The 24,658-nt window shown below is 43.2% G+C and overlaps 3 protein-coding genes across 3 annotated transcripts in view; all 3 read left to right on the top strand.

Annotated features, from left to right (window-relative positions):
- LOC306902856 (complement factor H-related protein 1-like) overlaps positions 1-24,226 on the top strand; it is a 54,988-nt gene extending 30,762 nt beyond the window's left edge. The window contains exon 8 of the mRNA XM_079471732.1: positions 24,185-24,226. Within this exon, the coding sequence (XP_079327858.1) occupies positions 24,185-24,201 (17 nt within the window). The 3' untranslated portion in view covers positions 24,202-24,226. The remainder of the gene's footprint in view (positions 1-24,184) is intronic.
- Positions 29-8,475, top strand: LOC306902850 (complement factor H-related protein 1-like). The gene is made up of 10 exons (XM_079471720.1): positions 29-79; positions 532-607; positions 4,335-4,529; positions 4,622-4,795; positions 5,070-5,228; positions 5,399-5,581; positions 7,513-7,689; positions 7,773-7,961; positions 8,137-8,180; positions 8,293-8,475. Exons 2-9 carry the CDS (start codon positions 538-540, stop codon positions 8,160-8,162), a joined length of 1,173 nt encoding a protein of 390 aa, XP_079327846.1. The 5' UTR covers positions 29-79; positions 532-537; the 3' UTR covers positions 8,163-8,180; positions 8,293-8,475.
- On the top strand, positions 10,382-14,954 carry LOC306902867 (complement factor H-related protein 1-like). Its single transcript, XM_079471748.1, has 7 exons — positions 10,382-10,429; positions 10,882-10,957; positions 11,091-11,288; positions 13,999-14,175; positions 14,259-14,447; positions 14,623-14,666; positions 14,779-14,954. Exons 2-6 carry the CDS (start codon positions 10,888-10,890, stop codon positions 14,646-14,648), a joined length of 660 nt encoding a protein of 219 aa, XP_079327874.1. The 5' UTR covers positions 10,382-10,429; positions 10,882-10,887; the 3' UTR covers positions 14,649-14,666; positions 14,779-14,954.
- Positions 24,227-24,658: the final 432 nt, after the last annotated feature.

The raw sequence follows: 24,658 nt of genomic DNA, 5'->3' as shown, positions 1-24,658 counted from the left end.
GCAGAAAATCATTCAACTTTTTACCAGTCAACTGTCAATCTTTGCTAGGAGACTACATTACTTCATTCCATTAAAACAGGTAAACTGCTATAAAGATTTTCTACATTTACACAATATATTACAGGCATCATGTTTTATACTATATTTACTGACTACTGTATTTACACATTTGGATAAAGGTTAATATTTAAATTCATATTGAAATAAACTAATATTAAACATTCTTTAATATTTGAATAGCTTATATTTGATAATAAATTGTACTTTCGGTCATGTTAGCGCCAACATTGTTTTATTCTCTGTTTATCCACCTATAGACTTTCTTGCAACAAACACCAACGGCTCACATGTTAAAACACATTTAATATCTAATTTATGCAGGAATTGTTGGCACAGTTTATTTGTACTATTTTATTTTACTATCATTATTTAAAAAACATCATTCCTCGTGTTTTATACATTCTTCAAACATGTAAATCTTCTGTGTAAAAAGTATTAATCCAAGGACTGCTTATGATGTTCTGCTTACAGCTTAACATGAAATCCTGCAAGATATTTCTCTTTATTCTTCTTTTGACATGGAAGGAAATCACAACAAACACTGAAGGTAGGGCTGTTTGTGTTCTGTGCTAAAATCATACCAAACTGTGGCCTCGGAGTAAACTGATTATTGAAAATGCCTGTTGGGATAATCCATATCCACAATGTGAAGGAAAAGGTTTATTGAACTTTCAAATGCTTAACACTATGTTTTTATGTGACCTTTACTGATTTGTAGTTTTGTTTCCAGTCAAATGTAGCCACGTCTTAATACAATACAATTAACAAAATGTTCCTATTGTACCAAACTTGGTTTCACTGGGTTCAAGCACTCTGGGTTTTATCCTTTTTTTTTCCCGTTTATTGGCAGTTTTTTGTTCAAAGCCTCTTCTGACTGTAAACAATTCCAAACTTATTGATGAAACCCAATATCCACATGGAGACACAGTACGCTATGAGTGTGATGATGGCTATGAATCTATAGGAGAGACCATCGCCAAATGTGACGTGCACACTTGGATTTACCCAGAATGCATTAGTCAGTCAAGTTCTATAAATCCTGTAATTTGAATATAATATATGCACATTACATGTAGATACATGTCTTCATATACATGACATATTATCCAGTATATGCAGGCATTGTTATTTATTTAATACAGGAATTTATGAAGCATTTTTTGCTGCCATATAAAAAAGAGATGGACATTTGAACTAAATCATGAAAACACTAAATAAATAAAGTTGCGAAACGGTACATCACTGCCCGATTTTTCATATGTGTACAGCTGCAGTAAATGTTATAAATTATGCTAAATGTTCAATACATGCATAAAGAATGATCATTGACACATTCGGTTCCCTTTCCGTTGGTCTCTCGACGTTGTTTCGAGACTGACAAAATGGGGTTTGACTTGAGAACCTATCATCTCCGTTTATACTTTTGAGAAGGCCAATGAACTTGGCGAATGGGACAGCGTGACCATTCATTCTCCTTTTTGTTCTTCGGAACCTGCAAGGCTTATGCTGAGTGATCTTAGATTCTTTCTACTGGGTCTATGAAGCAAAGCAGCGGAACTCGTCCAAGCGTTTTGCCACTTCCCCTGTGCGTTTCGGTAGTTGTTTCTAAATGGGCAAATTCTCCTACAGCGAGCACATGTCACCAGGCATGTCTCGCCGCTGTAGTCTTGGGTGCGACCGTTCCCAGCATGCTGAGGTAGCAATCGTGGATACGGTAATGCAGTCATTGCTGGTTGTTTGCGTGGACACAGCCACAATATCGTCTTGGATGGCAACATTGGATGGCGTCTTTCTGACATCAGACACTGAGGACTCGCAGCTTGCAGCTTGAGCCCAGGTCCCGCGTCCCGCATAGGGGCCAGTTTCCCGGAAAGGCATGAGGAGCATGAAAACCTGGAGCGCCCTCTTCGGGGTGTTCACGGTAGATGAGCTTGGTTGCCCTGACTTCCCTCGACTCTGGAGCACCTAAGGGCAATGTCGGTAGCCCAGATAGAGCATGCTGTTACGGGACCTTCTGAAGCTTGTAAGCTCTCGTCATCGCTGAGGTTGGACAATGTGCACTTTGGTGGTCTGAGGCAACTTGTGCAGATGTGAGATTACAAGAAAGCCAGCTTTCTAAATGCATCCATTGCCCACTTACTCCCAGGGTGCCCATGACATGCAGCAGCCTCAACTCGATGTTGCGCATCCAACTTTCGCAGCCATCCGCACCCTCCATTCGTCGGTGCGTCCGGCGGCGAAGACTTTAGGCAGGTGAGTTAGCAGACCCGCTTGCCACCTCAGGGCCTCGCCCTCACGAGACAGCCATGCTGCCCACAACAGAACATCCCCCCACAGGGGCAATGAAGCAGATCCCCTCGCTAGCTCCTTCATCATGCTATCTAGCTGCACGCCAGCATGTCACGACGAGTAGTGAGGACGATCCGGTTCATCAGGCACCCCGCCCAAGTTACCTAAGTCAGAGGTGAGAACACTCCCGTGCTTCGGTCCGAGGTTACCACCCTTCTGGAGAGGGGGGCGATCAATGACGATCGCCAGAGTGGGGGGCAATGCCGGACGAACGCCAGAGCAGAAGGGACCGCAGCATCGCGCTCTTGCATAGATCATTCAAATGGGGACATACCTGACAAAGAGATGGACGAGGAGTTATGAGCATACTTGAGCCACGAGATCTGTTGGCTGCAGGAGCTGGGATTGTGGGACGTCAGACAGCGGAGTCTTCATTCTAGATTCTGGTGGGCTCACTCACACTGCCAGTTGGACTGGGGATGGAAACCTGAGGACAGACTCACAGAGGCCCTATCTGTCTGCAGAACTCTTTTCAGAACTGGGAGGTGAACTGAGGACCCCAATCGGAAATGATGTCGACCAGTAGACCGTGGAGAACCAACAGCTGAGTAAACTCTTGGGCGAAGGGGATCTTGGGCAAGGGAACAAAATTGACCGCCTTGGAGAAGCGATCCAACACCATAAGGATGATGGTATTAATCGCCAGAGGGAGAAAGGCCAGTGACAAAATTCATGGCAATGTGTCACCAAGGGCAGGAGGGGATGGGAAGAGGATGGAGTAGACCAGCCGGTGGTCGATGGGACGGCTAACATTGAGCACACACTGAGCAAGCAAACACAAAGCTCTGGTGCACGGAAACCAAGGTTCCCTGAACCCCTGAAGGACGTCAGGGCACAGTGCAGCGCAGTGCAGTCGGCATGAACACCCTGCATGCCGGACACTCATCCGGCACTTGTACCTCTCAACCAGCCTCGGCCACTCATTGCTTGAGACTCCAGGTTACAGCCCCAACTACCACCAAACAATTACTATAGTCCAAGAGAGTCACTCCCATCAGCGCAGTGGCAACGGGACAAATGCTGGGGATAGGCTCATTCCACGGATAGGCTCGATCCACTGGAGAAGTAAGGGGAATAGAGCAGAGGTTGTTACCCCCTCACTGGAGGACTGCTCAACGAGACAAATCACTCGGTGAGAGACACTAGATTACCAGCCGTAAGACGGCTCGGAAGTCCCGTTGAGATAGCTCCGAAGGAGGGTAGATCCCCATAGTGAGATGAGTGCCGGTGGTGGAGGGTGGTGCAGTCCGGGACACCAACAGGAACTTTGGAGAAGTAGAGAATAGGCTAACAAGAACTGAGGGAACTAGGTTAACTGCTAGAGATATTAATACACAAGACAAGATACTTTTAACTACAAGACCTAAAGCCAAGACGGCAGAGAACAGCGTTCAGAGGTTTACCTTGTGACGGTCCGACAAGACAAGAGAACGAGAGGGACTTAATAGGGGAACCTAAGAAGGCTCAGGCAGCGAGAAATCAAAGATAAGGATGATAATGATGGCCAGAAAGAACTACAGGTGAACAGGGTGAAGTGGTGATGAGAACCTGGTGAGGGAAAAGCCTGACGGGGGGGATGAGTGAGGTAGACACCGGACATACGGCAAGCTGACAAAAACACTAGTACGTGCCTCCGAAAGAACAACCACAGACAAAGTGACAGGAAGGGAACCCGCGTGACCTGGATCACAACAAATTTAAGTTTTAAAGTTATAGTTTGCAATAATTGTAAATGTAATTTTAATATTATGTTTTTAAAATCTCTATTTGGTCAAATCCTCCTATATTATTATTTTGCTTGTGGCTATATAAATAATATAAAGATCCAACACAAAGTCAACAGTGCCACAGTCAAACATGCCCTTAAACAGTGAAGCTAATAATTCATTTAAGTTTGACCCCTTTATTATGCTCGTTTTATTCAGAAATAACCTGTGAACTCAAGGACGTAAAATATGGAATAGAAAATATTACACCAGAGGGAAAAACTTTCTTTCGAGCTGGAGAGACGGTCCGTATTACCTGCTCTGAAAGATTCTTGCTGTTATTTACAAAAGAAAGCACAAAAACATTTCAATGTCAGGATGATGGGCAATGGGACAGCATTCTTATTTGTGCGGGTGAGCATACAGAGAAGCTTTTTTTGGACTTACTGCTTAACTCGTTGTATAATTGTTTTATTATAAATCTTGAATAACAAATCTTCTTACAGAGATTAGATGTGAAATTCCACGTGACAGACGTCTTTATTCTCCAAGTTATTACTTCGATGGAGAAATGAAATTGGATGCGAAAAGATCTTACAGGTGTTTGTCTCGATATCGTCAAACGGCAGAGATGGCCACATGTACAAGAGATGGTTGGAAACCAGATCCACTGTGTTCTGGTACTGTATGTCTTTCTATCCATCCACAATCGGTGCTATTAATACATCATATCATGTACACAGCAATGTATTCGTGAGTGTTTTTACTGAATCAGATTTCTCAGCCCAGTTGTAAATTTTACTTTAATATATTAAGTGACAAAGTAAACTATATGCAAATTTATTGAAAATCAGTATTGAGAATGATTTGCTTGGGTAGTATTTACTAAACCTCAAGAATATATTTTTTCAGTGGAATGTGTTTGTTATGAAAATGTGTTTGTTGGGTTTACAGCGGAGGACACATGTGGTGTTTTGCCAATTGTTCAACATGGAGATCTAAAAGAAACAATCGCTGGACAATCTGCAGAAATCGTATGTGATCCAGGATACAAATCATTAAAAAAATCTATTAAATGCGACAAAGGAACATGGGAACCAATAACCTGTTATGGTGAGCCTGTTACCTATAAAACTACAGTAATAAAAGTATTAACAAAGTATAGATATATATAGTATAGCTTTATGTTTGGCAAAATGCAAATGTACCACATTTGGAAGTCATGTCGGATAAATAACATTTAAATGTAAAGTAAATAAAGGTGTGATTTTTCCCTTTTCTAGTGGATGAGGAGGGTTGTCACAGTCCTACAAGAGTTGAAAACGCGGTCATCATCTCTAAACCTCAAGAACGGTATTCATCTGGATCCCATGTGACCTACAAATGTCACATAAAATTCAGAATAAACGGGAATGACAAAGTTTTTTGCCGCAATTCAGCTTGGGACAAAGCACCCACATGTAAAGGTGAGCTGGCATTTATGACCCCTTCAGGTAGTAAGCAATGCCAATCTGGAACAAAGAAATCGGACAAGAATATTTACCGAATGCGCATGTGTCGAAGTGCTCTGGTGAACACGCACCATAGACTGAAAACACACAGGAGAATATATTGAATAAACTTGTTAGTTTGTTTCGTTTTTCACACAAAAAGCATTCTCGTCACTTAAAAAAATACAATTGAGCCACTATGAGCGGATGGACTTGAAAAATCACAAGATCATGTGGTTGAGTAAAAAATTACAACATTTTTATTTTGAGGTGAAGTTTTCTTTTAAGGTTCCTCGACATCACCACCGCCAAGCCTCCGAAAACGCTTTCGAACTATAAAAAATATGTTCCCTGGAAAGTTATCATCTGTGAATGAATCCGCATCTACGTTTTAAGAGATTTGTGTCCATGTTGCATTATTTGTGAGCTTTATATGCGCGATGACGTGTAACGTCCCCGCCAAAGTAAGTAGACACCTTTACAAACTTGTTAGTAACCACCATTTTAAAGACACAATCAGGCTTTAAAAAAACAGTGTGTTTTATGTCATGGAATAAAACGTTAAATAGTTTTTTTAACCACAGACCTTATTTCATGCGATTTACCCAAAATAGTTACTCAATAAACAAAGCTAAAACAACAGAACTACGGGACGTGTGAAGGGACAATCTGGGTGTACTATTCTAAACCGCATTTCGATGCTTTACCTTTCATGGATTTATGGCCCTGTGAGATGCATTACCTTTTTATTCTGAATAAATATATTGAAGAACTTGACATTCAAACGATGTTATGTAAGATCTAAAGTAATTCAATGATTTTAAAGATTTATAACAGAAGTGTGCCCTATTTGCCCTGCACAACAGCTGCAATTGTTCTCTTCCTTCGATAAGATAACATGTCCACAGACAACTCAAAATCAGTGAAACAAATTCATCGATGCATGAATTACTTATAAACAATTTATAGGTTTACATTAGGCTTCCATTCAATTAAACTTCATAATATCTAACATATAACAATTTTTAAACGTGCATGTTCCTATAGCACGGATACTCGCACAACACTGCAGGTTCGTTCGACTTCTTGAAATGCTGGAGACTGATCGGCAAATGTCTAAACTTCTGCTCTGCTCATGAAAGCAAACATAACTTGCGTCTTTCAAACAGCTTTGTAGTTCGGTTCGTACTTTGTCAAGACACTAACATACCGCCATTTGAACTCCTCTGTCAACCTTGACAGCTGTATGTATGGACTTCATAGGATTCATATGCGAGAAATACTGCTCACACGGATATGATGAGCGAAACACAGCGCATCATTACTGACGCGTTGCAGTTTGCTTCAATCTGATCAACGGATACTTTGCTGCATGGTTTTTCTTTAAAACGTTTTACTTGTGAATATAGCGAGGCGACAAGTTCTGTATCATGCGCCACAGAGAGCCGTAACTTCCATAAAAGCATGACGCTCGCTCTTCTAAAGTCCTCGCACTCTGGGTATCTTGAAACTGGCCTGCGGGCGCGAGAGGTTCCCACAGATGCGTTGTTTGAAGTTGATTAGTTTTGGGACACTTGCGCATAGCACTGCATGATTCATACGTATGTACAATGTTTTTAGCAATCAAATGATGGTGAAGGGTAAGACACCTGCAGAGTCACGTGGTTTTTAAAACAGCCACGTGGTTCCCGCCCACAGACCTAACCCAACCACCACAACCACCTCTTAACCCCCCATCACCCAATCGTGGGTCTCCAAGATTTCGGTTTGAAACTTGTGTCACTGTTTAGTTTATCATATGTATAATCTGCAAACAAAACATCCTAACGGCAAATTAAACAAGATGTATTTACCATGAACTGTAGTATACTGCTTAATCTTTGTCTTTGATACTGTGATTTCATTAGGTAGCATTTGTCCTCCACCACCTTTAATAAAAGATGGAGATTATAACATTGAGGTTAAGAACGACGGGGTCATCACAAAGGTATCATACTCTTGCCAATCTTACTATGTGCTGAAAATACAGAAAAAACATTACAGCTGTAGGGATGGGATATGGGACACCCCTCCAGAATGTCTGAGTAAGTCATCTAATACCATATTATTGTCAATCCTGTTATGAAGTTTATTCTGATGTCTTTAAATCAGTTTGTCTCTCTCATAGAGCCTTGCAAACTAACACCTGAGATTTATATGGAGTACAACCTTCAACCTGTCCAAGATAACTACATAAGGCACAGTGATGAAGAGATTCAACTTGATTGTAAAAAGGGATGGAATGCTGGAGGTTTCCTGAGATCAGATTATGTGATGGGGACATGCTCTGATGGGAAGATAACTATTAAAGAGAAATGTGAGTACGTGTTAGTCTGTTTTCACTTCACACATTAATGACAGTGCTGTAGTCACACTGGACATCTGAATGTGTTTTATCAAATATCAATTCTGCATTTTATTTAAGTGATGTTTTACCATAATAAATGTACCCACAGTACCCACAATAATAGTGTTTTTATCCTTTTCTTAAGGTGATACAAAAAATATATTTGGATAGACTTGGGTTAACACTGAGGTAATGCAACAATGCAAATTTACAATGAATTTAAGAGAAATGTAGAAGTGAAACATTTATACCAACCAACCTGTAATGATGTATTTTCTGTTTCATTATATTTTGTATTTAGACCTGAAGATTTCTGATGCACCAAAGCATGAAGATGGACAGACACATGAGACAGAGACACAGAGACAAGAACACATGAATGCATTTATGTTGCTGCAATCTATATGCTCACCATAAAGTTTCATGGTTTCAAATAATCTTTATAAAATTCTCACTTTGGAATAAAGATTCACATTCAATCTGTTGCAGTGAGTTTGGTTTATCATTCAGTAACATTCTCCTTTTTTATTAACACACAAATACTAACTATATTGAAAACTTTAATAATACTATCATTATTTTATTATAATGTTTATTTGCCTGTACGTTTCTTTAAACAACATGATTCTGTTACTTGCCGAGCAAAAGCCCAATGACTGTGGAGGCCTCGTGTTGAGAAACTCTCTGAGACGTTTGAATCAGATAAATGAATTCTATAATCTGACAAAAGTTTTAATATATACACCAATATCATGCAATCCTTCATTTGAACCTTCTCAGATTGATGGAGCTTTTTTTCTGGATGGAGGAAAAAAGGTTTATGCCGTATCAGTGATCTATATATAGAGCCACTATGGTTCCCAATCTTTTCAGTTCAAGTACCACCTTTAATAAAACAGTTATTCCAAGTACCAATGACCGCCATAGAAAAAATCACATGAATAAACATTAAAATGAATAGTAGATCTGTGAATCTGTATCTTTACACCTAAATTCTAATGTGTTATCAACAATACAAACACTTTCTCATTTTCTCACACTGTCTTTAAACTAACTACATTTTCCATGTTTTTTCACCAAAACTCACAGTCGAATCTTCACAGAGGTGTTATGCAATGGGGATCATGCCATTTTGGTTATATGTTCAGTGGCCTAGAAGACGGGCACACACTACACCGCCAAAAATATAATTTATGGTGTAAAGAAATGGGATATTTTTAGAGTTTGCTACCGGAACCCCTGACGCATATGAGCGTGAGGTCCGGCTATGACCCAGCGCAGGATCGCATCTCTCCGTGTCTTCTGTGCTGGGAGACCGATAAAGAGAAACAGCTTGTTCCACACGTGATTCGTGAATGTGTATACCATTTTACAAACTTTTGTCACTCTCTGAATGTTTGGGCATTTTAATGTGAATTAACACGTTGTCTGTAAATTCACGTTCTAAGACTGAACTTTATGCTGCATGATACAAAAAATTATAATAAAGTCATATATCCAAAATCACTGCATATAGCAAGCAATATGACATTTTCAGAACTTGTCATTCTTGTCAGGAGGACGGAGAAAGAGTGTGAAGGGAAAAAAAGGAGAAAGGGCCTTTATGACGGTTTAAATGTTAAGATGCTTTATTTCATTCCTCCTTTACATGCGGAAAATAAAGTAACTTTATTGGTAGTTCATTGGTAATGAAGGTGATGTACTCCCGTATGTAAAAAACATTCATTATTATCAAGTAGTTTTAAGGTTTTGTGGTCTAGTATTGTATGGCACAGCATTGTTACGTGACATTCAAGGAATATGTCCATTCATTTGACTATTTGTGGCTTGTGTTTTGAATATTTTCCTCTGCATTTCAGACATTTTACCTATACACATTTATTATTTTTATTATAAAGGTATATTCTGTTCTGAACAAATTCTGTAAATTCATGTGTTTTGGTGCGTCAATGTTTTTTTGTGCTTAGTTTCAGCGTTATATTTTCTGTTTGATATATTGTAAAGGTTAATAAGAGGAAATAAATAACACGAGTTTATTTGATTTAGAATCTGGTTGTTTCTTGTTGTCTCTATTTCACCCTGAAACTGAAGAGAAACAAACACAAAAGAAAGTATTTAGCAAAGATACAGGTATCCTACAAAGGTTTTTCAAGGTTAAGGTTGCATGACTTTTGAATTATTCACTTCTGTGTATACAGTTCAACTTCCATGTCAATGTAGACGGGATTTAGCTCTTCTTCAGCTTCTGTTCTCTGGCATATTTTAGCAGGTTTTACTTCACAATAAAGACTTATTTTAAAAAACACTGTGTATTTGGATTTGTTTAGATTGTGCAATGTTTGTCAGCACACAACCCTGAGCAGAAAATCATTAAACTTTTTACCAGTCAACTGTCAATCTTTGCTAGGAGACTACATTACTTCATTCCATTAAAACAGGTAAACTGCTATAAAGATTTTCTACATTTACACAATATATTACAGTCATCATGTTTTATACTATATTTACTGACTACTGTATTTACACATTTGAATAAAGGTTAATGTTTAAATTCATATTGAAATAAACTAATATTAAACATTCTTTAATATTTGTATAGCTTATATTTGATAATAAATTGTACTTTCGGTCATGTTAGCGCCAACATTGTTTTATTCTCTGTTTATCCAGCTATAGACTTTCTTGCAACAAACACCGACGGCTCACATGTTAAAACACATTTAATGTCTAATTTATGCAGGAACTGTTGGCACAGTTTATTTGTACTATTTTATTTTACTATCATTATTTAAAAAACATCATTCCTCGTGTTTTATACATTCTTCAAACATGTAAATCTTCTGTGTAAAAAGTATTAATCCAAGGACTGCTTATGATGTTCTGCTTACAGCTTAACATGAAATCCTGCAAGATATTTCTCTTTATTCTTCTTTTGACATGGAAGGAAATCACAACAAACACTGAAGGTAGGGCTGTTTGTGTTCTGTGCCAAAATCATACCAAACTGTGGCCTCGGAGTAAACTGAGTATTGAAAATGCCTGTTTTTCTCCAAAGGAGACCTTTTATATTCTTGTACATTCTTATATCATTTCTTGTAGAAGTCACCTGTCAGGAGCAAGATCTCAATAAAGTTCACATTTTAATGGGACATCCAGGAGTCAATCCACCTTATAAATCTGGACATGTCTTGGTTTTCAAATGCACTGATGATAACATGAAGATGAACGGCCAACGAGCAATTGCATGCCAGTCAGATGGAAACTGGGATAATCCATATCCACAATGTGAAGGAAAAGGTATATTGAACTTTCAAATGCTTAACACTATGTTTTTATGTGACCTTTTCTGATTGGTAGTTTTGTTTCCCGTCTTAATACAATACAATAAACAAAATGTTCCTATTGTACAAAACTTGGTGTCACTGGGTTCAAGCACTCTGGGTTTTATCTTGTTTTTTCCCCGTTTATTGGCAGTTTTTTGTTCAAAGCCTCTTCTGACTGTAAACAATTCCAAACTTATTGATGAAACCCAATATTCACATGGAGACACAGTACGCTATGGGTGTGATGATGGCTATGAATCTATAGGAGAGACCATCGCCAAATGTGACGTGCACACTTGGATTTACCCAGAATGCATTAGTCAGTCAAGTTCTATAAATCCTGTAATTTGAATATAATATATGCACATTACATGTAGATACATGTCTTCATATACATGACATATTATCCAGTATATGCAGGCATTGTTATTTATTTAATACAGGAATATTTTATTTCAGAAAAAGCTCAGTGTGCCAAACTGTCAGAGAACTTGCGGTTTGTGACTCTGTTATATAAGAAAAATCTATACAACAACTTTGATCTTTGACATACAAGTGCAATAAACCATATGACAAAATACCAGGAGGAACTTTGATGTGTAAAAATTAAAAATGGTTTGGAACGATTGACTGCGCAAGTGAGTCACATTTACAAATGATTTATAACAATAAGTCTGAAATCTCATTTAACATTTCAATTAAAAGCAAAATATTAAAATGTAGCTATTCAAAAGTTAAGTTCATCAATATTTTATTGATGAACTGTAGAAAACTGTTCAAACCAGACATACATGCGTTTGTGATTTGTTCAGGCAGCATTTGTCCTCCACCACCTTCAATTGAAGATGGAGATTATAACATTGAGAGTGAGATTGATGAAATCATCTCAAAGGTATCATACTCTTGCCAATCTTACTATGTGCCGGACAAAACACAGAGATTTTACATGTGTCGGCATGGGAAAGACAAGGCGATCATGCCGATATGCAGTATTTAACATTAGAAAGGTTAGACCCTATCTCACTGAACATACGGCACAACTCCTTGTCCAGGCCCTGATCATCTCAAGGTTGGACTACTGCAATGTTCTCCTTGCTGGTCTTCCTGCAAAGGCTATCAAACCAATTCAGCTGGTTCAAAACGCAGCAGCACGGCTCATCTTCCAACAGCCCAAAACGGCTCATGTGACACCCCTTTTCATCTCTCTCCACTGGCTACCGGTTGAAGGCCGGATTAGATTCAAGTCACTGATGTTTGCCTACAGGACAATCACTGGATCTGCACCGGCATACTTTCACACCCTACTACACTCCTACACCCCATCAAGAACACTGTGTTCAGCAAACGAGCAGCGCCTTGTAATACCTTCTCATAAGGGCAGTAAATCCCTTTCCCGCTCATTCTCCTTCACAACTCCTTCCTGGTGGAACATTCTTCCCAATGCGGTCCGGTCAACCACATCTCTCACAAACTTCAAAAAACTACTTAAAACACCTCTTCTGTGAATACTTGACAGAAATATGAAAAAAAAACATGAACAAAAACGTACACTAACCCTCTCTCTACTCTCGACAGGAAGTGGTCTAGCTTTTGTTGAAACTAGTAACTTTGTATTAGCACCTATTGTACTATTGCTCTTTGTATGACATATGGCTTATTGCTCCCCGAACTCTTTGTAAGCAGCTTCGGATAAAAGCGTCTGAGAAATGACTAAATATAAATAGCCAAAAGCCCCGCCCCTTTTGGCGGGTGCCATCGCCATTGGTCTGTGCAGCTTCACTGCCATTGGTTTAAAGTTTTACTTTTCTCACACCAATGGCCGTACAGTTTTCACTGCGCTATTGAAAAGCTTCAGTCATCAGAAAAAAAGGAGTTTTCCCCATAGCGTCCTGCTACGCAGTACGAGTGAAGTATCGATAGGGAACTAGCGTCTTGCAAATAGCTTTGTAGTTCGGTTCGTACTTTGTCAAGACACTTACATACCGCCATTTCAACTCCTCTGTTAACCTTGACAGCTGTATGTATGGACTTCATAGGATTCATATGCGAGAAATACTGCTCACACGGATATGATGAGCGAAGATCAGCACACCAATACTAACGCGTTGCAGTTTGCTTCAATCTGATCAACGGATACTTTGCTGCATGGTTTGTCTTTAAAATGTTTTACTTGTGAATATAGCGAGGCAACAAGTTCTGTATCATGCGCCACAGAGAGCCGTAACTTCCATAAAAGCATGACGCTCGCTCTTCTAAAGTCCTCGCACTCTGGGTATCTTGAAACTGGCCTGCGGGTGCGAGAGGTTCCCATAGATGCGTTTTTTGACGTTGAATAGTTTCGTGACACTTGCGCATAGCACTGCATGTATTCATAAGTATGTACAATGTTTTTAACAATCAAATGATGGTGAAGGGTAAGACACCTGGCGAGTCAGGGGGTTTTTAAAACAGCCACGTGGTTCCCGCCCACAGACCTAACCCAACCACCACAACCACCTCTTAACCCCCCATCACCCAATCGTGGGTCTCCAAGATTTCGGTTTGAAACTTGTATCACTGTTTACTTTATCATATATATATATTCTGCAAACAAATCATCCTAAAGGCAAATGAAACAAGATTGTATTTACCATGAACTGTAGTATACTGCTTAATCTTTGTCTTTGATACTGTGATTTCATTAGGTATCATTTGTCCTCCACCACCTTTAATAAAAGATGGAGATTATATCATTGAGGATAAGAAAGATGAGGTCATCACAAAGGTATCATACTCTTGCCAATCTTACTATGTGCTGAAAATACAGAAAAAACATTACAGCTGTAAGGGTGGGATATGGGACACCCCTCCAAAATGTCTGAGTAAGTCATCTAATACCATATTATTGTCAATCCTGTTATGAAGTTTATTCTGATGTCTTTAAATCAGTTTGTCTGTCTCATAGAGCCTTGCAAACTAACACCTATGATTTATATGGAGTACAACCTACAACCTGTCCAAGATAACTACATAAGGCACAGTGATGAAGAGATTCAACTTGATTGTAAAAAGGGATGGAATGCTGGAGGTGTCCGGAGATTAGATTATGTGATGGGGACATGCTCTGATGGGAAGATAACTATTAAAGAGAAATGTGAGTACGTGTTAGTCTGTTTTCACTTCACACATTAATGACAGTGCTGTAGTCACACTGGACATCTGAATGTGTTTTATCAAATATCAATTCTGCATTTTATTTAAGTGATGTTTTACCATAATAAATGTACCCACAGTACCCACAATAATAGTGTTTTTATCCTTTTCTTAAGGTGATTCAAAAAATATATTTGGATAGACTTGGGTTAACACTGAGGTAATGCAACAATGCAAATTTACAATGAATTTAAGAGAAATGTAGAAGTAAAACATTTATACCAACCAACCTGTAATGATGTATTTTCTGTTTCATCATATTTTGTATTTAGACCTGAAGATTTCTGATGCACCAAAGCATGAAGATGGACAGACACATGAGACAGAGACACAGAGACAAGAACACATGAATGCATTTATGTTGCTGCAATCTATATGCTCACCATAAAGTTTCATGGTTTCAAATAATCTTTATAAAATTCTCACTTCGGAATAAAGATTCACATTCAATCTGTTGCAGTGAGTTTGGTTTATCATTCAGTAACATTCTCCTTTTTTATTAACACACAAATACTAACTATATTGAAAACTTTAATAATACTATCATTATTTTATTATAATGTTTATTTGCCTGTACGTTTCTTTAAACAACATGATTCTGTTACTTGCCGAGCAAAAGCCCAATGACTGTGGAGGCCTCGTGTTGAGAAACTCTCTGAGACGTTTGAATCAGATAAATGAATTCTATAATCTGACAAAAGTTTTATTATATATGTATTACCAATATATACTGAATATATTACCAATATCATGCAATCCTTCATTTCAAACTTCACAGATTGATGGAGCTTTTTCTGGATGGAGGAAAAAAGGTTTATGTCGTATCAGAGATCTATCTATAGAGCCACTATGGTTCCCAATCTTTTCAGTTCAAGTACCACCTTTAATAAAACAGTTATTCCAAGTACCAATGATCGCCATAGAAAAAATCACATGAATAAACATTAAAATGAATAGTAGATCTGTGAATCTGTATCTTTACACCTAAATACTAATGTGTTATCAACAATACAAACACTTTCTCATTTGCCTGCTGTCTTCAAACTAACTACATTTTCCATGTGTTTTCACAAAAACTCAGTCGAATCTTCGCAGAGGTGTTATGCAATGGGGATCATGCCATTTTGGTTATATGTTCAGTGGCCTAGAAGACGGGCACACACTACACAGCCAAAAATATAATTTACGGTGTAAAGAAATGGGATATTTTTAAAGTTTGCTACCGGAACCCCTGACGCATATGAGCGTGAGGTCCGGCTATGACCCAGCGCAGGATCGCATCTCTCCGTGTCTTCTGTGCTGGGAGACCGATAAAGAGAAACAGCTTGTTCCACACGTGATTCGTGAATGTGTACACCGTTTTACAAACTTCTGTCACTCTCTGAATGTTTGGGCATTTTAATGTGAATTAACACGTTGTCTGTAAATGCACGTTCTAAGACTGAACTTTATGCTGCATGATACAAAAAATTATAATAATGTCATATATCCAAAATCACTGCATATAGCAAGCAATATGACACTTTCAGAACTTGTCATTCTTGTCAGGAGGACGGAGAAAGAGTGTGAAGGGAAAAAAAGGAGAAAGGGCCTTTATGACGGTTTAAATGTTAAGATGCTTTATTTCATTCCTCCTTTACATGCGGAAAATAAAGTAACTTTATTGGTAGTTCATTGGTAATGAAGGTGATGTACTCCCGTATGTAAAAAAATATTCTTATTATCAAGTAGTTTTAAGGTTTTGTGGTCTAGTATTGTATGGCACAGCATTGTTACGTGACATTCAAGGAATATGTCCATTCATTTGACTATTTGTGGCTTGTGTTTTGAATATTTTCCTCTGCATTTCAGACATTTTACCTATACACATGTATTATTTTTATTATAAAAGGTATATTCTGTTCTGAACAAATTCTGTAAATTCATGTTTTTTGGTGCATCAATGTTTTTTTGTGCTTAGTTTCAGGGTTATATTTTCAGTTTGATATATTGTAAAGGTTAATAAGAGGAAATAAATAACACAAGTTTATTTGATTTAGAATCTGGTTGTTTCTTGTTGTCTCTATTTCACCCTGAAACTGAAGAGAAACAAACACAAAAGAAAGTATTTAGCAAAGATACAGGCATGGGCGTAGCTAGCCCCTTTTTAGGAGTTCTTCAGCACCCCTAAAAAGAAGCTCAGCACCCCTAAAACTTGCAGTAAGAAATGTTATTCTAAAAAAAAATCGTCTTTTACAAGGATAAATAATGTGCAAAACACACTCCGTAGTTCCCCTTCAGTCGGTCTCTCGACGTTGTGAGAGACTGACTGGGGTTTGATCTTGAGAACCTACCTTCTCCGAGATAATTAATTATAAAACGCCAATGGGCTTGGCGAATGGCACGCGCACGCCAGTCTCCGCCCCGTGCACACGGGTATAAAGGAAGATGGCGGCGGTCATTCAATCATCCTTTGTTCTTCGGAACCTGTGTGTTTGCTGATGCTACACGCGATACTCGACTTCGAGAAAACTTTTAACCTGCTGGATTTATGACGCGGAGCAGCGGACTTCTCCTTTCGGTGGACTTCCCCTGGGCGTTTCGGCAGAAGGCTACAGACCTTAAGAGGTAAGTCCCTCCGGCTACGAGCATGTCTCGTAGCTGTATCCTTGGGTGCGACAGACTCATCCCGGAGTCTGACGGCCATGATTCCTGTGTCACTTGCTTGGGGCTCAAGCATGCTGAGGCAGGTTTCACTGATGCGGTATGTCCCGTGTGTGCGGACATAGCAATCAGGGTGTTGCGGTCACGGTGGCTACGTGCTTTTGAGCGCTGCCACCACCCCGTCTGTTTCCCAGGCGTGTTCAGCTGCCGTTTCGGCGAGGTTGACCGCTTTGGCGAGCGGCGGGGGTGATTTAGGGACGCCGATAGATGTTGCTCCGTCAGTTTCACGCTCGCGGACCATCTATACCCCTTCACGCTCACCTGGTTCGTCCCCTACGAGCGGCAGACGGCCGTCTCATAGTGGTAAGACTTCGCATACGGATGATGATGCTATCTCTGTCGCTACGTCGGACAGCTGCCTGCTGGCATCGGATACGGAAGACTCCTCTGATCTCCTGTCGTCAGGCAGTCGAGCTCCGGAGGAGACTGACGCTGAGATGTCGGCCATGCTTTCCCGGGCAGCCGCGTGCATCGGGTTGCAGGGTGTAACAACATCCTCCTCGGAACGCTCGCGGCTAGACGCGCGGTTTCGGGGGCGTGGTCAAAAGCCACGCCCCGCTCCGTTACCATTCTTCCCGGAGGTGCATGACGAGCTCGCCAAGTCCTGGAATGCGCCCCTTTCGGCGCGTTTCAGGCCGGAGGGCTCGGTGGCTGTGACTTCCCTGGTTGGTGGGGCGGCTAGAGGCTATGTTCACGTCCCCCGCGTGGAGCGTGCCACTGCCACTTGGGGGGGCTCGACCTAGACTCCCGTCCAGAGCATGTAAGCGCTCTTCGACACGTGTCGAAGGCTTGCAGTGCTGCTGGACGAACCGCCTCCGCTCTCCACGCCATGGCGGTCCTCCGGGTTTTTCAGGCGAAAGTCCTGAAGGATTTGGACGGCGGGAAGTCCGACCCAACTCGTATGAGTGAGCTGCGTACTGCCACAGACCTCGCGCTAAGAGCGACGAAGGCCACGGCACGTGCCCTGGGTCGGTCGATGTCCACAATGGTGGTCCAAGAGAGGCATCTGTGGCTTAGTCTTGCGCAGGTGAGCGGCGCCCAGAACGCCCGTTCTGGATGCGCCCATCTCGCAAGCAGGGCTGCTTGGTGATACCGTGGAGGACGGCAGTTCTCCGCGGTCTGGAAGCAGACTGAGGCGATCGAACAGATCCTGCCACGCCGCAACGCGCCCGCCAACAGGTCGGCATGGTCTCGGGCACAGCCTGGTTCCCAGCAGCCCTGCCCTCCCGCGGCGGCCCTCCGGTTGAGGAACCTCCCAGAGGACGACCCACCAGAGAGACCCCCGCGGTAGAGGGCATCTGTTCCCCGTTAGCAGCCCGCCAAGAGGTCCTTTAAGCGGCCCTGACGGGACGAACCAGGGGGAGATTTTACTGGGCCCGAATCCCGGCCTTTCCAACGCCGGATCGGAGAGGGATGCTGCCTGCCACGTTCCATCGAGTCTGGGCCCTTTTCAGGGTCCGGCGCCCACATACTCTCAAAGAGACAAATCTCCCCTGGGTTTTCCTCCACAACACTCTCGTCCAGACGGTGTATTGGATGGATCGGGCTGCCGACCGCAATCTCCCCTGGACATTGCGTCAGGCCGCCTGAAGCAGGTAAACATACAGAGCCGTCAACCTCCCGGGGGGTCCCCCCTGTGCGAGATGACCGTACTGTCAGCCACCGAACCAGCCTTCGCCGGCACGGTGAAGCAGATTGTCCCTCTGGTCCCGTTGTCGCGGTTCTTGGGTGCTTGGTAGCGCACCAGCCCGTCACACTGGATAGAGAGGACAGTCCGTCTCGGTTACTCGATCCAATTCGCCAAGCGCCCCCCCAAGTTTCGGGGCATTCTGTACACCTCGGTGCGAGGAGAGAATGCTTCCGTGCTTCGGCAGGAGGTCGCCGCCCTACTGGCGAAGGGTTGCGGTCGAACCCGTCCCTATAACCGAGATGTCGTCCGGGTTTTACAGCCCGTACTTCATCGTGCCCAAAAAGGGCGGGGGGCTGCGCCCATTTTGGATCTGCGTCGCCTGAACAAGCACCTGCACAGGCTGCCGTTCAGAATGCTGACGCAGAGACGCATCCTGGGCTTGGTACGTCACCAGGATTGGTTCGTGGCAATCGACCTGAAGGACGCGTACTTTCACGTCTCTATTCTCCCCCGACACCGGCCGTTCCTACGGTTCGCGTTCGAGGGAAGGGCGAATCAGTACAGGGTCCTGCCATTCGGTCTGGCCCTGTCTCCACGGGTTTTTTCCAAACTAGTGGAGGCTGCCTTAGCTCCTGTCAGGGAGCAAGGCGTGCGAGTGCTAAACTATCTCGACGACTGGCTTATCTTGGCACACTCGCGAGATGTGTTGTGCACGCACAGGGACCTTGTGCTTCGGCACCTAGACCGTCTAGGCCTCCGGGTCAACCAGGAGAAGAGCAAGCTCTCCCCCGCGCAGAGCACCTCTTACCTCGGTATGGAACTAGACTCTGTCCGTATGACAGCACGTCTCACCAACGAGCGTGTACAGTCAGTGCTGCGCTGTCTGAGGTTGATCAGTCAGAATCCCTTGACGCCGCTGAATAATTTTCAGAGGCTCCTGGGGCACATGGTGTCCTCGACGGGGGTAATCCCTCTCGGGTTGATGCACATGCGGCCGCTTCAGCACTGGCTACAGAGTCGGGTTCCATGGACAGCGTGGCACGCCTGCACCAGGCGGATTACGGTAACGCCTCAGTGCCTTCGCACTCTCTTACCCTGGTCAGACTTGACCTTTCTCCGAGCGGGGGTTCCGCTCGGACAGGTTTCGAGGCGTGCCGTGGTAACGGCAGACGCCTCCCTGCAAGGGTGGGGTGCGGTGTGCAAGTGGGCACGCAGTATAGGGTCGGTGGACGGGTCCCCGACTGCGTTGGCATATCAACTGCCTAGAGTTGCTGGCAGTCCTTCTGGCACTGAGGAGGCTCCAGCCCCTCGTGCAGGACAAACACGTGCTAGTCCGGGTGGACAGCACGACTGCCGTGGCGTACATCAATCGCAAGGCGGCCTACGCTCACCGCAGTTATCACAACTCGCCCGACGCCTCCTCCTTTGGAGTCAGCAGGTGAAATCCCTGCGGGCCACGTTTCTTCCGGGCAACCTGAGCCAGACAGCCGATGCGCTCTCTCGACAGTGTACTCCCCGCGGAGAGTGGCGACTCCATCCCCGTGCAGCCCGGCTCATGTGGGAAGCGGTTCGGCAGGCACAGGGGGACCTGTTGCCTCCCCGGACTCCACCCATTACCCGCTATGGTATTCCCAGACCGAGGGTCCCCTCGGCACGGATGCCCTAGCACACAGCTGGCCGCGGGACAAGCGGAAGTACGCCTTCCCCCCAGTGAGCCTCCTTGCACAGGTCCTGTGCAAGGTCAGGGAAAAGGGGCATCAGGTTCTGGTGAGTGGCGCCATACTGCCCCAACCAGACCTGGCTCTCGGATCTGGTAGATCTGACGACGGCCCCCCCTGGCCCATTCCCCTGACGAAGGACCTTCCGTTGCAGGGGAAGGGCACGTTGTGGCACCCCAATGCAGGCCTCTGGAACCTCCATACCTGGCCCCTGGACGGGACGAGGGCTTGCCCGTTAGCGGTCCGGGAGACTGTCTTACAGGCTAGAGCCCCGCCTCTAGGCGGTTATACGCTTAGTGGCGTCAAATTGTCCTGGTGTTCTCCCCGGGAGGAGAACCCGCGGAGTTTCCTGATCGGATCAGTGCTGACCTGCAGGTAAGTATCCCCGTCAGCACATCCTGGTCACCAGGTTCCTCAGGAGCGCGAGAAGGGTGGATCCACCTTGGTCGCGCTCCGTACCCTCTTGGGACCCTAATGTGGTCCTACAGGGCCTTGGTACGGCCCTGGTGAGCCCCTTAGAATTGCCAATCTTCCTCAGTTGGATGAAAGATGCACTCTTTGTGGCGCTCACCTCCTTCAAGAGGGTGGGGGACCTACAGGCATTCTCTGTGTCCCAAAGGTGCCTGGAACTCGGGATCGGTATTCTCACGTGGTCCTGAGATCCTGTCCCGACGACGTGCCCAAGCTTCCCACTACTCCCTTCCGGGACCAGGTGGTGAACCTGCAGGCGCTCCCCTCCGGAGAGGAAGACCCAACCTTTTTAAGTGTTGTGTCCAGTACGCGCGCTGCGCCTCGGTCTGGACCGCACACAGAGCCGCAGAAGCTCTGAGCAGCTCTTTGTCTGTTCTGGGAGACAGCACCCGGGGGGGGCTGTCTCCAAACAGAGGTGGCGCACTGGGTACCAATCCCAGGATCGCCGTGCTCGCTGGCAGTGAGAGCCCACTCCACTCGTGGGCACTGGCAGGGCGCCTCTCTGGCAGACATTGTAGAACTGCGGGTTGGGCTACGCCCAGTACCTTCACAAGGTTTTACAATCTCCACGTGGAACCAGTTGCAGCACATGCCCTTAAACGCCGCCAACGTTTAGGGTGGGCTCCTGGTTTGGGCGTACGCCTGCGAAAGCGCCTTCTCCCCTCACCAGGTGAGACTAGTGCGCTATTGTAGCCTACCTACTTTCCCCTCTCGGGCGAAGTATAGGCATTCCATCCATCACTAAGCATTGCACTTGGTAACAGACTGAGCGGAGCCGTCTGTTAGAACCAGGTCCGTTATAGGTAGAGTCATCCCTGCTCAGGCAGACCCCTGTATTAGGACTAGTGCCCCATACGTAGTGACTCCCCACTGGGTCGTCCCGTGTGTTGAATTCCTCACTCAGGATTTCCCGATTGGTGAATCTGTGACCTCCCCGCCGGTGGTAATCCCACCTGGATTGTCCCCTATTCGGGCTAACACCTTTCTGCATGTTGTTCTCCCCGCCGGGGAGACCATGTCATGTCTCCACATGTACCTCCCCTCCGGGTAGGATGTGGCCTCCGTAACACACTCTTCTAAGAGGAGAGCAGTGTTTCCCCAGTGTTCGGCTCCGGACAGCTCCTCGCTACTAGAGGCGTACGCCACTGTCCGTGAGGCCGTCTGTAGAGGCTTCTCAGTATGACCAATACTATATGACTGGAAGATTACGTCTCGCGGTAGCACTCTTGTGACTCGCTAGCCCAGTCAGGGTCGCTCCGCTAGAGGTCGTGATATCGGTGCAAGCGCTGTGGCGTTTAAGATTGATCCCCAGTCAGTCTCTCACAACGTCGAGAGACCGACTGAAGGGGAACGTCTCGGTTACGTCTGTAACCTCGGTTCCCTGATGGAGGGAACGAGACGTTGTGTCCTTCATGCCACAACGCTGGCCGCCCGCTGCAGCAGTCGGGGCAAGATCCTCAGGCTCCTCAGCACAAAAGGTGAATGAATGCGGCACGCCGGCTCCCTTTTATACCCGGATATCCGGGGGCGGAGTCCGGCATGCAAATTTCATTCGCCAATTTTCATTGGCCTGTTCAAGTCAGTCAGAGAAGGTAGGTTCTCAAGTCAAACCCCATTCTGTCGACACAACGTCGAGAGACCGACAGAAAGGGAACCAAACTTATTGATGAAACCCAATATTCACATGGAGACACAGTACGCTATGAGTGTGAGGATGGCTATGAATCTATGGGAGAGACCATCGCCAAATGTGACGTGCACACTTGGATTTACCCAGAATGCATTAGTGAGTCAAGTTCTATAAATCCTGTAATTTGAATATAATATATGCACATTACATGTAGTTACATGTCTACATATACATGACATATTATCCAGTATATGCAGGCATTGTTATTTATTTAATACAGGAATATTTTATTTCAGAAAAAGCTCAGTGTGCCAAACCGACAGAGAACTTGCGGTTTGTGACTCTGTTAGATGAGAAAAATCTATACAACAACTTTGATAATTTGACATACAAGTGCAATAAACCATATGACAAAATACCAGGAGGAACTTTGATGTGTAAAAATGAAAAATGGATTGGAACGATTGACTGCACAAGTGAGTCACATTTACAAAAGATTTATAACAATAAGTCTGAAAACTCATTTAACATTTCAATTAAAAGCAAAATATTGAAATGTAGCTATTAAAAAGGTAAGTTCATCAGTATTTTATTAATGAACTGTAGAAAACTGTTCAAACCAGACATACATGCGTTTGTGATTTTTTCAGGCAGCATTTGTCCTCCACCACCTTTAATTGATGATGGAGATTATAACATTGAGAGTGAGATTGATGAAATCATCACAAAGGTATCATACTCTTGCCAATCTCACTATGTGCTGGACAAACCACAGAGATTTTACATGTGTCAGGATGGGAAATGGGAGACGCCTCCAAAATGTCTGAGTAAGTCATCCATTACCAAAGTAGTCGAATTCCATTACACTCCTAAACACATACAGTACTTCTGGACAGATTACACGAGCCATGCAAAATAATAATGCAAATGAACAAACAAGTAAAGATGATATGAAAGTATACACGTCCATCTTATAGACATCTAGCAAACACTCACAAAAGTGTTTGTTTGTTTGTTCATTTAAGTTTTTAACAGAAATCGCTCACAGCACCTTTCATCCGTTCTATTTTGTCTCTCGCAGAGCCTTGCAAACTTACACCTGAGATTTATAAGGAGTACAATATAAAACCTCTGCGAGATAAATATGTAAAACACAGTAGAGAAAGCTTTACACATGATTGTAAGTATGGATGGATGGTTGGAGGTTCGAGAGGAAAATACACAGTTATGGTGTCGTGCTCTGATGGGAAGATGACAATTAATAATAAATGTGAGTACATGTTAGTCTCTTTATATTTATCACAGTGTTGGTTTAGTCACAGTGCACAGCTGAATGTGTTATAAATGTTATGTTATCTTATGCATGTCCTGTAAGAGGAAGGTTTGAAAAAGCGACAGATCATTCAGAGACCATTAAACTCTTCTCCTCACATGAGTTTCCATCAGGAGAAGAAGCAGTTAACTCATGTGATCACATGTCATTTTATTATACTGTATATAGCCACAATCTTTTTTCTTTTCTTTAGGTGACCAAACATATTAAACAAAATAAACTGAAGCACACTGAGGTAATGCATGAAAGTTCACAATGAATCTGAGAGAACGTTGTTGAATATTGCTCTATTTTTATGCACAGAAAATCTGAAATCAATAAAAAGAAAATATGACAGGGTTATCAAAGATTTGATTTCTTTGATCACATTTTATATAGAATACTTAATTTCATCCAAAGTATAATCGGAGATGATAGGTTCTCAAGTCAAACCCCATTCTGTTAGTCTCGACACAACTGGACAACATTTTTATTTAAAGGCAATAATTGTTCAATAAAAATAAAGTGAATATCTAATTCTAATGTTCAGTGAGTCATAAGATGTATTCACAGTTTCATAATTTTATGTGTTAAGGCCTGCAGATTTCTGATGTAACCAAACCATGAAGATGGACAGACACAGCGACAAGAGCACTCAAATGCATTTATAACCACTATTGCTTTAGTG

This window comes from Barbatula barbatula, assembly GCF_947034865.1.
Source record: "Barbatula barbatula genome assembly, chromosome: 13".
NCBI classification, from domain to species: domain Eukaryota; kingdom Metazoa; phylum Chordata; class Actinopteri; order Cypriniformes; family Nemacheilidae; genus Barbatula; species Barbatula barbatula.
This window is presented reverse-complemented; position numbering and strand designations above follow the sequence as displayed.